The sequence below is a fragment of the Frieseomelitta varia genome, unplaced genomic scaffold (assembly GCF_011392965.1).
Source record: "Frieseomelitta varia isolate USP_RPSP 00005682 unplaced genomic scaffold, Fvar_1.2 scaffold_177, whole genome shotgun sequence".
Taxonomy (NCBI): domain Eukaryota; kingdom Metazoa; phylum Arthropoda; class Insecta; order Hymenoptera; family Apidae; genus Frieseomelitta; species Frieseomelitta varia.
Window position 1 is genome coordinate 153,821 of NW_025109494.1, and position 15,672 is coordinate 169,492.

The 15,672-nt window shown below is 34.1% G+C and overlaps 1 protein-coding gene across 1 annotated transcript in view; it reads right to left on the reverse strand.

The window, feature by feature from the left end:
- LOC122538788 (acetylcholine receptor subunit alpha-like 1) overlaps positions 1–15,672 on the reverse strand; it is a 132,472-nt gene that overhangs the window by 27,552 nt on the left and 89,248 nt on the right. The window contains exon 4 of the mRNA XM_043673156.1: positions 12,439–12,619. Within this exon, the coding sequence (XP_043529091.1) occupies positions 12,439–12,619 (181 nt within the window). The remainder of the gene's footprint in view (positions 1–12,438; positions 12,620–15,672) is intronic.

Below are 15,672 nucleotides of genomic sequence, written 5' to 3' on the forward strand. Positions count from 1 at the left end.
AATTTCGGCCGATGTTCCCGCGTTTCGAATGGAGAAAGGCTTCTGAACGAGCCACGAGTTGTTCGTGCTCTCCGAAATAAAATGTTTTTCCCTCCTGAGTTGCGTCCTAATTAACGAACTCCCTTCCTCTCGCGGAAATTGTTATTTCGATCACGTCCTCTCCACACGGTTTTTCTCGTCTTTCCGTGAATTCCGCTCCATTCGCGCGTTTCACTTTTTTTTTTTTTTTTCGTAACACTCGTGGTTACAAAGTTGCGTTCAACGGCGTATAAATTTAAACCCGATTACATTTAACTTAAACTTGATTCGTTTCTCTTCTGTTTCTTGCTTCATCGCGCTCTGGATATCGCGATATCTTTCCATTTTCATTTAGCGTAAAGTGCAAATCGCGTTTACTGTGAACACGAAAATTTAACTCGTCGTAATTAATTTGTGGCGGCGCGTTTTTTTTTTTTTTTTCAGAAACGCTCCCAGTTAAGTAGTTAATAACGAATAATTTTCGTTGGTAAATAATTTAATAATAATAATAATAATAATAATAATAATAATAATAATAATAATAATAATAATAATAATATATAAATAATTTAATAATAATATATATATAATTTAATAATAATAATAATAATATGTATAAATATAATAATAATAATAATATATATATATAGGCCTTTTTTTCAGACAACAGTTCAATAGCACGTAGTTTCTTCGCATAATTACTTGATCGAAAGAATTTCAGTATGATTTAATCCATTTCTCAAACAATTCTCCTTCGGTTTTTTCGCGCAGGTTCGTCTCGATTTTCTCGATTGACCCGATTTTCCATTACATTTTCATCAGGGCTGAGTTACTCGAATCGTCGAAGGCTAGAAACTCCTCGAGGTCCAAGAAAGTTTCGAATTTTCGAAAATTTAAAATTTCCTTTCTCCGTGATTCGAAACTTTCTTCAAGCTCGGATAAGTAAAAGAATAAGAATGAACGAACAGAGAATCGTTCGCGGCGGTTTTTGATTTCAAGGATGTGAGCTGCAATTATTCATAAGTCTTGATGTAAAAAAAAAAAAAAAAACTATTACATTATAATCAACGAGATTTGAAAAATTATTCAGTAACATAAAAATCGACCAGAGAAAAAGAAAGTAACCTAAATTCAGAAAGAGCTCGAATATTAAGTGCTTCTAAACGAGAATTTCGATTACGTTTTGTTTAACCGTCGTTTGGAACAGAAAATTCCTCTGGTAAAAATAAAACCTACACTTCGAGCTTTGAAAATTCTGTCTCTCTCGCAAAGTTTCGTACTCGTTCCATAATTAATTTCACGAAGATTAGACTTCATTTTAAAATTAAAAAACCAAAAAAGAAACAAAATTTAATCCCTAAACAATTCGCGCAACTCTGTATTCCTTCGCGTTTCTTCGCTGTCTAAACAGATTACACAAGGGGATAGGAACCTCGATCAAAGTTAGCGGACACACGACCACGAGCCCGGAGAAAACTGGAATGGAAACGCGAAGACCGGAAAAGCCGTGCTGGTAGGATCCAGGAGAGGGCGGCTAGAACGACAAGGCCATCGGAATGGACGTTCATCGTCGCGGCAGAACGGTTTTATCGTTCTAGACGCGGGATTTATTTCCGCAATGGTTGTTCAGCGGTGAAATCCACCAACAACTGGATTTGCCGGGACGAGATAAATCTGTCCATCCACGGAGAAGGTCCCCCCGGTCAACGGGAATACGCAAGAAGATGAGAAAAGGGACTTCGATCTCGCCGAGGCTCTCTCCGCCTCGTGATCTCCCGCTATTGCAAAATTATACCTCTTCTTCTTCCTTTCTATTTTTTCGCCGGGAACACGGAAGACATTGAGAATAGCCACGGAATATTGAGAATCACTTGCAACTCCATCGACCATAAAGAAAATCCTCGATCCACGGGTGGTGACGTGGAAATCTTTTTTGAAACGACCGCGGTGGATCTTGGACGTTAGCGCACTTTCATCGGAATCTACTTGGGATGAAAAGTCCCGGTCGTCGTTTCAATTTTCTCGTTAGTTTCAATTCCGAGAGACGCGGTTCTTTTGATCCGATGTTGCTCTACTGTGATTTTTCTTATTTAAATGTTATATATATATATAAGGTGTCTCATTTTGTCAGCATATTCTATATTTCTTCAAAATAAGAAAGAGAGATTTCATATGAACATTGTCAGGATTGGGCAGATTTTGTTTGAAACAAAGATAAGAATATATATAAGGTGTCTCAGTTCCTATTTTGTCAGTATATTCTATATTTCTTCAAAATGAGAAAGAAATTTCATATGAACATTGTCAGGATTGGGCAGATTTTGTTTGAAACAAAGATAAGAATATATATATATATATATAAGGTGTCTCAGTTCCTATTTTGTCAGTATATTCTATATTTCTTCAAAATAAGAAAGAAATTTCATATGAACATTGTCAGGATTGGGCAGATTTTGTTTGAAACAAAGATAAGAATAACAATTTGAAATAATGAGTCGTTTCAACTAATTTGGGAGGGGTAATTTTTTTCTCGAGTCCAAATTAGTGAAATCTGTTGCAAATAATCTTTAATTTGAACGAGTTCATTGAAATAAGGTAAAAATAAGGTGAAATAGAGAAGGTGAAGTTTGTACAACGGAATTAGAAACAATTTGGAGAATTATTTATGAGAAACAAAATGCAAAATACAAAATAAAATAGAAAATTATTTTATTTAATAACCAAATAATCGAACAATTTAGAGGAAGATCATTTGCTTCATCGAACGAATTAACGTTATTTCAAAATAACATTGAGTCAAATGAAATGATATATAATTTTATTTAAATAATGCCCAAGCCTGAAATATCTATGTTATTGCAAGTAGTAAGCATTGTATAATAGTAAGTATGTGTGTTACTATTATACAATGTATGAAGAGATTAGAGACATTTATATGACAACTGAATGCTTGGTTGACAATTGAATAAAATCCCCTTTTATTACGAATAGTTATAAATCTGCAATTAATATTGTATAAATTTATTTTTCTTTTTTTTTTGTTATTCTGTTATAATATATTATTAAATCTTCTTAAATGTTACACGACTTCTATATGTAGCAAAATTATTGTATGCCTATTTATCTTTTGCATCAACATGTCATTTTTGTAAATAAAATTATTACAAGGAAATTAGGTTTGCCAATACTTTCTTGATCCATTGTATATCATACTTACAGCATTTATAGTCGCTTCCCATACAAATTTGAATATAATATATATAGAGTTTTTTTATATAGTTTATTTTATATATTTATTGTCTTCATTTGTCTTTTTTTATATATTGCTTTTTTTGTTTATTATATAGTTATATAGTTTGTGTCTTGCAATATTGAGATAAAATTGATCAAAAAATATTGAAGATAGTACATGCATATCTTCAATATCGTTTGACCAATTTTATCTCGACATTGCAAGAAACAAACTCTTTATAACAAGTCAAATTAACTAATTATTTAATACAATATCGAGTGTTTCTAGCTTGCTAACTGTTTTCTAATAAATCGATCCGTGACTTTAAAATAACCAACGATGATTCTCGCAGTTTTAATATGCTTCGAAATCAATTATATCGATTGAATGTTAAATTAACACTGGAGGTGTGCGAGAACCCGAAATATCGGGTTCGGGAACACAAAATTTTTTGGGGATCAGGACGAAGATTCTCGAATTTATCGGGATTCCCGAAAGAGTTGAGATTTGGAAAAGGATTGGAAACAAGCTTAAATAATTCATTAAAGTTCACGTCTTCAACTATATCGAAAGATCGCAGATCTAGAACCATCATTCGAGCAATTCCTTCTGTTATATCTTTTGGTTTAACAATCTTTCGCGTATCATTTCGTACATGCGACAAATTTTATATCGATTCAGTTTCTTTTCTAGTACATACATTTATGTTTGGATGCATATGCTTCAAATGGCGCAATAAATCAGTGGTATTTGCATACTTAGTTTTAAATACATGTGTGCATTCCGCCATTTTTCTGAAAATGTTCCCAAACAGAGTTTTTCTTTACCTTCTTCCTTTACACGATATCTTCTGCACTACTTTCTGCTACCACAGCTTTACTCTCACTATCACTCGACATTTTTTTTTGAAAGTTTCTTTAATCTTTATTAAATTCACAGAGATTTTGAAATATACGTCTGAGCTTCTCGAGTTTCTCAGCGATACTGATCAACAGCGTACATAATGTCCAAGTACTAAGCACGCAGTCACACGTTCGTTTACATCAGGTCGCACGATTCTTAGAATCCGTGTTTCCGATAATTTCACTGGCAGAAGAAATTGAACTGTGTATTTACATATTTCGTAGGCTGCTATACAGCATTGTAGAGTAGTTGGAGAAACGTTAGCCGAGTTCTCGAAATTTTTGAGAATCTCGACTTTTTCGGGAAACCTGATTCCTTCTGGAATCTCGAAATTTTCAGGAACTCGACTCTTCCCGACTCGTCCCGACTATCGGATATTTTCGGATTCTTGCACACCCCTAATTAACACACACATCTACGTTATTTCGAACAAGAAATCCCTCCTCGATGTCGCAAAAAAACGACTCGAATTAACCATATAATGAAACGTCGCAGCGACTTCAGCTCGCTAAATTGTTTTCCGATTCCGCGGATACCAAGAGGTCGACGACGATCCTCGAGACGTTCGATGATCTCGAAAATACGAGTATCGAATCGCGGGCGATCGATGGGAGAAAGGAAGAAAGGATAACAAATGTAAGCGAGAAAAAGTTTCATCAGACTCGAGAGAGGGGTGTATGGTGGTGAACGTTGGCGAAGCGAGGAGTCTCGTCAAAAGCAGGGCCGATGAATCATGACGTTTCCCCGATGCTTGGCCTCCAAACCCCTAGTGTTGAGAGATTACACGTCTATACGAGCGAGCAAGGGCGTGAAATATTTCTCGCGTGAGAGAAGCGCGCCCGTTTTAGGCTGCCGGAGATGTTTAAGACACGGACGGATATTCCGAGGCTGAAAGCCGCTAAGTGCAGGCGATCAATTATGCCACATCGTTGGCAGATTCTCCTCCTCAATGCCAAAATTTCGAACGGTAACGAGCGAGCGCTCCCACGCTTCATTGGTTTCATTTGACTGAGAGAAAATTTTGCAAGTTTCGCTAGCTCGTGTTCTTTTTGTCGAAAGTTTGATAAGAAAGAAAGAAAGAAAAAAAAGAAAAAGAAAGAGAACTTGCAGAACAATATCACGAGTTCGACAATCAACGTACTCAATTCCTTTTAATTTTGTTTCGTTTCGTTAAAAATTACAATTTTTATATTCGATTTATAATTCACGTTCGAGTTTGATCAAACTTGTCGAGATTCCCAGTAATATTTTTGTCACGTGCTTGTATCTATAGTCCTGCTGATGAATCAAATTAATTTTTTCTGTTGCAGTTATTGCTTTTTTTTCTCCTTTCTGCGAAATTAGTGGTGTAATAATTACACTTTCATCACATCGTGAATTTTCTTTTAATTCTGTTACAGATTAAAGTTAAATAAACGATTAAAGAAATGGATAATAGGCTCATGGTTATGAGTTAATTAATTCACGCATATTCACAAAAGTGTATATATATATATATATATATATATATATAAGTTACAGCTTTCCACGTACATCTGAAAAATTTGAAGCATATGGATCATTTTATGGATCTTAATTAATTTGATAGACCAACATTTCCAAAGGCCATTTCTAAAATATTAATGATGTTTGAATCAATTTTTACAGAATCTCTGTAAAATTAATATTTTACTTACAATAGCAATAATCATAAGAACACATTTTATACACTTTATTGTACCAATAGTAATAGCAATAGATTTCGTGACTTTTTATTGTAATTCATGCGTAATAAATAAATCAGCGCGTTGAAAATGTGTAAAATCTTTGTTTTATTTGAAATATTGAAAATATGCAAATATATACATAAATCACTTTCGTGACTGATTGTATTTATTCTGATGTATTCGTCGGTGCACACGTATCAATATCAACAGTCACAGTCCAAGAAATCATTTAACAGACAGAGAAACATGCCTTTGGTTAATAGACTGCGGATTTTTCATACGTTTGTAAGTATATACGAATAAGCATAATTGAAACAAAAACAGAACGTGGATAGAAAAATTGTTTTATACATTAAATGTCGTTGAAAGCGCTGTACTATTTTCTACATTTTTTTTCTCCTATCGTACGCATTCTCTGCACTTTGAACGTTTCCTACGCGTAGAGGATCCTGATAATTAGAAATAAATAAACAACGCATGAAAATACGATCTGCAACGAGAAAGGAAGAAAAATTCTCGGAATTTTAGAAACTAATCCCGAGACTAATCCCCGAAATGTTCGAGATCCTTTCTCCGCGCAGCACATCCACCAAGCGGAGTTTCAAAGGAAAGGTTCCGAACAGTTTCCTTCGAAATGGAATCGATGAATCGCGGCGTTTTATTGACGTCTGTTAGCACGTGCCAGCTGTATCGAGAGACAGACGAAAGGAACGGCCGTCTCTCATCGATGGAGCAACGTTCACGCCAGAAGGGAAGAAAGCTGCCAAACAATAATCGATGGATCGGAAGGTTTCGACGAAAATACGCTTCTTCTACTTTCCTCGCGTCGGTACACGCTGTTCCCTTAACCAAACGACGGGACAGTCATTCCCAGCTTTCAGAGAGATTCCAATCGTCTGAACGATCCTCGTCGACTTTCTCCAGGTGGAGGGAAACGCTCTAACGGCGATCACGGTCGATCAACTGGCAGCTCAATCGCCAGATAGAGACGGTCGATCGTTTGGAAGAGATAAACGCGAGTCGCGGAGTGCTGATGATGATGAACTCTTCTCGCATGAATTTTCTTGTATCACATCGTTGCACAGTGTAACAGGAGTAAGAGGAGAAAGAAATATCTTTTTATTTATGTTGTCGTAAAATAATCATAATGTTAAAATAAGAAAATAAATTTATAATATTAAATTATATTAAAATTTGGAAATATCCTGCTTTATGAAGCATATTACATGTTGACACGTTATAAAGTATCAAAGATCTTGTCGAAAGAATTGATTCTGTGCTTTCTTTTTTTTTTCTTGTGATCTTTTCCCTTCATTTATCAACTTAAATAATAATAATTGATTGATTATTATTATTATATATAAATTAAATTTATTTAAAAAAATCTAGATATTAATAAATACGAAAAACATTTAATTTCTAAATATATATATATAATAATTTATCTGTTTTATTTAAAAAAATATATATATTTAGATCATTTAATTTCGAGATAATTAAAATTATTAAAATTGATTAATTGATCCTGATACAAAAGGTACAAACTAAATTTTACTTATTTATTTTAAAAAAAAATTAATTTTCATTGCTTTAAATTATAAGTAACATTATTAATTTTTAATTATTACTAAAACATATGTTTTTCATAAAATTTTATTTATATATATATATATTTAGATCATTTACTTTCGAGATAATTATTAAAATAAATTAATTAACCCTGATACAAAAGATACAAAATAAATTTTCCTCATTTATTTTTAAAAAAATTCATTTTCATTACTTTAAACTATAAGTAACATTATTAATTTTTAATTATTACTAAAACATACTTTTTTCATAAAATTTTATTTATATATATATATATATAAAATAAATTTATATTCCGGACAATGTTTGCGATCGCTACGATGAAATTTCAACGAGCAACGAGCAAACAATTCCCGCCGCGTGCGAGCTCGAGGAAAGAAACGGCCGAGCAACGCCTACGGTTAAGTAATTCATCGAAGATTTGCGGTGGTTCTGCAGCAGTATGAATTATTCGAACAGCAGCGAAATACAGGAAGCATTCGAATCGCTTCGAGGATCCTCCGCTTCGAAGGTGGCTCGGGAGGATTCGCGACTGGTGGCTCGGAACGGAAAGAAAGGAGAACCACCGGGGAGTAGAACTGTCAGCGTAACTTCTAACGTAATAAATAGTTTAGACGCGACGTGAAAAGTTCACTGCCGCGCAACGTTTTCTCCCGGTGCAAACGAGGAACGAGGTCCAACAGGAATTCTATGACTCACGCGGTCCCATCTTTCCGGTTCATCTATATTCCACGCGATGAATTTGTATCGGCTCGACTTGAAGCGAGGAGGAGAAGGAGAGAACGCTTGGGTAGATTGGAGCTTCCGGATTTGGCGAGATCCGATCGGCGAGTTCGAAATCGGTGTCTCTGTTTAATCTTGGCGAAAGTGTTCCGATATACACACTGCATAAATAATTGTCAGGTCAAGAAAAGATCGAATTTGATTGTTCTTGCTTAATAACAAGGAATTTCGAGCACGAATGAACAACAGCAAATGCATTGAAAAAGGTATAGATAAAAGTACGAAATAACTCGAAAAGGAAAGCGAAGGATAAATGAAAAATTCACAAGGATACGTCGCGAAGCTGAACTCGATGAATGTTGGATGGAACATGATGTATTTGTGAAGTGATTTCCACTTTTTCGTCTTTGACACTCAAAATATAAAATGTAGTGAAAGATAACTCGAATGAAAATTTAATAGCCAAAACTAAACGTAACATTAAATGCTATAAACAAAATTAACAAAATTTTGAAACAGGTCTTCTTTCTACTTCTAGAGTTTCCTTTACGCCATTTTATTTATTCGCTGAATCTACTTGAACATCAACACTTTAATTAAAGGTGAGTATAGAAAGTTTTCTATGATGATCGATCATTAAATTCATTAGCACATGCCATTTTATAAAATTTTACTTTACTAATTACTATATTAATATTTAATAATATTACTATAGTACTATATTAATATTTATAATATTTGCTATATTTTATTATATTGTTATTATGAAATTTTAAAAATTCTCGTTATTCTCGAAACAATCCTACAAACGCGTCAAGTTTCAGCCAATTTGGCAAGTTCGGTTTCGACGATGATCCCTTATCAGAGTGTCCGATGAAACGTCAGGCTACGAAAAAGAAAAAAAAAAAAAAAATCTGACAGAATTCAGTTTTCGTTCCGGTACAAGATTCTGCCTTTCCCTAAACATCGAACTCTCCTTGCGTACGTGCGTTTCAAAGAGTCGACACGGGTCAGACGGAGGGATGAAAAATGTGAGTGGATATATGGTTGCTCGTCGGAGAATTTTTTATCGGCGAAAGAAACCGAGGCAAAAGCTGAACGTGACCGGATTTATAACTGGATCGGTCTCTTAAGGGATACTTCATTGGACCGCAACCGGACCCGAGTCGAAATATGACCGAGCCCCTAATGCAATCAAACTCCCCGAGGAATATCAAAATATCATCGGTTCTGTGTGTGATCTCTGGTCGGTTCACTCTGGAAATTCAAAGCTCTTCCACGTCGTTATCGCGAGATTACAAAACGTTTCTATATTTTTTTTTTTTTTTTTTTGTTTTAAGTAGGAGTTTAGGATTGACTGTTAGAGATTTAATTTATTCGCGACTACTCTTTAAAATTAGAGGATCGGTTATCGATCTTCAAGCGTTGAAAAGGAGTGTGAAACTTTAAATTTCAAAAGGATGAAGCCCTCTACCTTTTGAACTTCGTTCTTTCAAAGGCCCTTTTTTTTTTGTTACAGAGCGAGGCTCTTTTTTCTCTTGAAATTCTACAAATTCGTACTACTCTACGAAATATTTCGCCGATTTTTCTCACATCCATTTCAAAGTTACCTCGCGAAAGGGAATTTTCCCTCCAAGAGCTAGATCCGCGACTTTGTCGTACTTGGAATGAAAAATTCGCCGAGATTGGATTAACACAGGCTGTGACGAGATTTCACTATACCTCGTGTGTACACGTGTCTCAGCGCGCGTGTGTTCAATTTGTATATTCAATGCGTATAGTAGTCAGTATGTGTGTTCGCCATATACGTACTGTGTATGTTTGTGTCACGAGTTATTCTGATTCAAGAGAGGGAAAGAGAATGTCGGCCAACGGTTGCTAAAAGTTCCAATAAAAACGATCCTGGCGTCGAAACGAAGCAACGAGGGAAGAAGAAAACGGGGATATTATAAATGTAATAAATCCATCGGACAGAGGGAAGCTGCACGTTCGACATCGCTCGGAGTGCTCGCGTTCTAAGGAGAACTCGGTCGGCGTTCCATTGATGCGTTCTTGCATATCTTCGGTCGCATTGTAACGCGATTCAGAGAGTCCACAGCCCCGTTTCTTTCTTTCTCGATTCTCTGCCCTTTTCAGCGCCGCCTTGTCCACCGACGTAAGGAAATTTCTTTACTTCGTTCCCCCGATCTCTCGTTCAACGTCTCTCTCGTCGCAGAGGAACGTCTTAACAATTTTTCCAACGTTACTCTCGTTCCAACGTACTCGTTACTATTTCACGTACGAATCCGGAGAATGTCCGAGCCATTCCCTCCCCGAGGTAAATTATATTCTCGAACGTTCGCCAATCTCTGCCGGTCCGTCTTGTTCCCCTCGGTGGAAAACTGACTTGACAAAAGCACGCGAAATTCTTCTCAAATTTCAAATATATAATGTATAATATAATGGAAAGTATTAACAATAATAAAGAATAATATAGAAAATAATAATATGATAGAATAAAAATGATAGAGATGATAATTAAAATAATAATAATAATAATAAATAATATAGAAAATGATAATGTAATAGAATAAAAATGATATAGATAATAATTGCAATAATAATAATAATAAATAATATAGAAAATAATAATGTAATAGAATAAAAATAATGTAGGTAATAATTAAAATAATAATAATAATAATAAATAATATAGAAAATAATAATGTAATAGAATAAAAGTAATATAGATAACAATTAAAATAATAATAATAATAAAAAATAATATAGAAAATAATAATGCAATAGAGTAAAATATTAATAATATAATAGAAAATATTCTGCTCGTTTGACATTACTTCGTGTCAAATCATATATATGATTATTTTACAAAATTACAAAAAATTTTAGAAAATTATAAAATGATTTTGTTTGCCTGATATACTGCGTCACGAGCATCACGTGAATGATACTGCATGACTGCACAGCCTGAGAGAATAAAATTAAGTTATTACTTCGATAATCGATTTTATCACACTTCGACACACGAAGAAATGAAAGAAAAAAAGCGGCGGTTTTATTTAGCATAAAGTTTTACAAGCAGCTTTGTGTCCTTAGTTTTGATACTGTACGCGTAACAACGTGCTTGGAGAATGTTTCGCGTAAAGGGGGAAACGACTGCGTTGCGAGAGAATTTCAGTTATTTGATTTTCGCGAATACCGCCCGTAACAAACGCACGTCAAAGATCAACGCGACTAAAACGCCCGCGGAAGAAAGATTCAAAGGCAACGTGACCATTACAAGCGTCCATGTATCGCACGATATAAATTCGTTTATCTTGATTGAAACGAGCCCTCCGTTGTAAAATTCATGTAAAATACTAGCATTAAACTTCGAAATTATCATATTTCTCTTCAGAATTATGTTTCTCACTTATCTCTGTTTCATCTCATCTCTATTTTTTACGAGACTTGTTGTTCGGACTTTTCTGACACGAAACTGAATACTATATCAATGAACATTTAAATTCTAGTCTTACTAGTTTTCAAATTTGAATTATTATGTAATTTTTAAGATATGTAGTATCTACTACGATTACATAGTCTCTATTATGATTGAAAGAAAACATCAAATACAAATCACAATCTTGAAATTGTTTTCTTCCATTGTATAATTTTTATAAACTATTTTTATTCTTCTGAAATAAATATAATAATAAATATATATATAAAAATAAATAATAAAATATCTTTATGTAGAATATCTCACAATGTTCCATATAGCCTCTTTTAATTTATCAAAATCTATCACTCTTTTTAACAAATTTTATTTTAATATCCAATCAAATAATTTTCATTGTATTGATTTTAATATTGAACACAAGTAATTTTTAATTTACACTTTACTTTTACACTTATTTACTTTCATTCTTATCTTATATACGTGTGAAATTCAAATTTTTAAAAGGCGGGAAAATTTTTAAGAACTTCAGAAGAATTTTGTTCAGTTTCAATTGCAGTATACTAAAATTTCTCTTCTTTAGGACATTACGAAATTCTCTTGTATATTCTCGCTAGAGTGAGATTGAAATATACAAAAATTCAAAGGTCAAAACAAGACCTATCAAATATTCATGGTCTAAGTCTAAACATAATCCTACGATTAAAAACTGTCTCACAACGTATATTCTAAATTATAATACGACGTTTTTCGGTCAAATACTAGGACGATGATTAATCGAGTGTGAAACGAACGTGGATTGTTGGTTAAATCTCAATATTACTCACCGTGTACCCGTCGTAAGTCCACGAACCAAATTTCATGAAGCAAGTCTGCTCGTCAAAGGGGAAGTACTCCACGTTGATCTCGCAAAATGATTTATAGATCGCTGGCGGTTTCCACACCACCTTCCCCGTATGGTTCAAAATTGCCTTGGTCATAATGGTCACCTCGTAGTTGCCATCGGCGCTGAAAACAAAATTAATGTCCATCCTGATTTATGTTCTGTTTTTGTACGTCCTCGTTAGGGGACCGTTTCGATACGGAATTCTCTGTATCGCGTATCCTCGCGTTAATCAATCACCCAATTCTTGATCTCTTCGTCGAGTAAAACGAAATGTTTCGTCATTTCAGAGAAACAATTCTATCGGAGTGCTAGACGACGCGACTGGATTTGTAAACTCATATTTTTGAAAATAATGATTTTAGAGATTTTGGTACAAATTGTAGAAAACATTTTATGTATTTCTCTTCGCATTTCGTGAAATTTTGTACTTTAAAATGTACAAAAAGATCCGTAGTGAAAAAAAATGGAATGTACAAGACATAGAGATACACACACACAATAATGTAATGTTTTTAAAACATTTAATATTTAATTATAGAATTGTTTTTAATATTAATATTGATACGAGTCAACAAGTTATTTAACTCTTTTCCTTTCTGTGTGCTTTAAGAAAAACTAAATTTGCTAAATTCTACCTAATTTTTTCCTTTCCTTATCGTTTCTTTCGTAGATTCCTAGATTTATCTCATGAATATTTCTTTCTCCAAATCTCCATTCTCCATCGCTCTTTCGATAAGATCCAGTTCTAAATTCTAGCGATTCATTTAGAAAAAGATACAGCATAGATTACTGTCGCGAACTCGCACGGAAGAAACCTTAAATACCTCTTAAATGCCGATTCTTATCAAGGAGTGGTCAATAAATATCCAACTAGTGTGAGAAAACCAAGATTGAAATTCTGTAAGATTCCTAAGTCTTTTGATAATTCAAAAGACGATTAAAAATACTTCAACTGAAACAATCGAACCCTTGAACACCTTCGTCACAGTAAAAAAAAAAAAAAAAAATAACAGTAGTAATGTTGATAATAATAATGGTAATTTGATTTAATCATCAAACAGTAGGATGTACGTACACTATGTAGTCGTAGATGTAACTATTTCATCTCACAGAGTGGAAAATTCTCTCTGACTGACCAATGATGGACCTACATCACTGAAGTCTACACGACCGACTGTAGTTCATAAATTTGTCTTGATTTAAATATATACTATTCTTTAGTGTACTGTATATTCTCTAGTATATACTAGATACTAACTGTGAATGAAACACAAAGCAAATATAACACAATATAATACTACACGAAAGGTTTAAGAACTAATTTAATCACTATTGATTAAAAATAATGGCTTGTACCATGCAGATACTCTTTTCTTCATAAAACTTTCAATCGACAGAACAGCTTAGTAGTCTTCATTATACGATTGTTATAACATAATTATATATTACATATATAGATATATTACATATAGATTTTCACAATGAGAGAACATTTTCACAGTACGAGTTATTTTTAATGATAGCCAGTGAGCGTCTATAAATATACTAATAAATATAATTCTTATCTTCTTTGTAATTCTTATATCTGATGACACGGAGCAGACATTACCCGCGGTAAACATAATGCAGAGCACCTGTAACCTCGTTCCAATGAATCTAAAAATCTCTTCTTCTTTTTAGTAACGAACCACGATTCGAAGGGACAGCAAAGGGGAGCAAAGAGCGTAAGAAGCCTCCCAGCAGCATCGAAGACAACAGATAAGAAAATCCTCGAGATAAACAATGAGAGGTAAGCAGGAGACCGTTATACGGTGGCAGGAGTCTAGAGTCTACACCGCGGTAATAGAGCTCTGGAGGAATAAACTCGGCCGTGGGATAATGCGGCCGGATTTCTAATATAATACGTGGCGGGCCGCTGCAGCAGCTGCAGCTGTCGTTGCTGCAATTGCACTTGTTGCGCTATTTTCACTCGGCCGTTCTACATTATTATTAGCCCGCCCCGCCCGATCACCACGCGCGCAATTTCCTCACCGGCGTCGACGTTCGTCGCTTTTTATGACCAATCTGAAATAACACCGACTCGCGACTCGCGATTTCCTAACGTTTTCGCGTAACGCTGCTCCGACCCAGGTGCGAACTTCGGTCGTAATCGTTATCGAATTAGCGAAGGCGGGCACTGGGTTTCACTTGTCACCTTTCACTGACATTTCCTTTGTAATAAAGGAATAAATAATAAATATAATAATAATAATAAATATATAATAATTGTAATAAACACTTTACTTTAAATAATAAATAATAATAAATAATAAATTTACTGTAAATAATAAATAATAAATAATAAATTTACTTTAAATAATAAATAATAAATAATAATAAATATATAATAATTGTAATAAACACTTTACTTTAAAAGTGATCTCAATCTCGAACCGTTGAAGTTGATTTATATAACGGGGCTATCAGTTTTAACGCATCAGTTCGTGCAATTGATCAAAGTATCAAGATCGTGCACGTTGCGTTAGCCTGATTGATAATTTCGTTCTTTCCGTGTTCTTCGTTCTTCCAGCTCTTTGCACTCGACTTTATATATCGTAGTTAAATCTAGGCAACAGCTCGGACTTTTTTTTATAATTTTCTGACAATTATAATGAACAATACACATCTGCTGTTGTACGAAGCGATGTATAATAGTATAATGTCTGAACAGAGTATCTGAGCTAAAGTGAAAGCTGTAATAACGACTATAAGGAGAGAAAAAGAATTTCAGAAGACAGCGCCCCGAGTCAATTGACATTCGTTAATTACACATAAATAAATTCCCATTGCTTCTTACGAAAGTTCAAGAAATGATGGAGGACATAGTTCTTCCAGAGATTGTGTATTATGCTTGTTTCAGCAAACCTGCAATGCACTTTAAAATTTAAAATGATGTCACACGTTGGAAATATATAATCAACGAAATTTCGTGTTGAATGTACCAATTGAATAATTATTTCTGGTGCTATGTCATTTCATTTACAAAGTTGCTGGTACGATACGAAGAAAAAAAGTTTGTCGAGGGCAAAGGGTTAGAAGAATCATCAGGCTGCGGATTCCTAGGCATTTTTATACTTTTGTGGACGTAAAATAGGAGTATAAATCTGAAATGGGACTTAAGTAGAGAGAAGGAAGT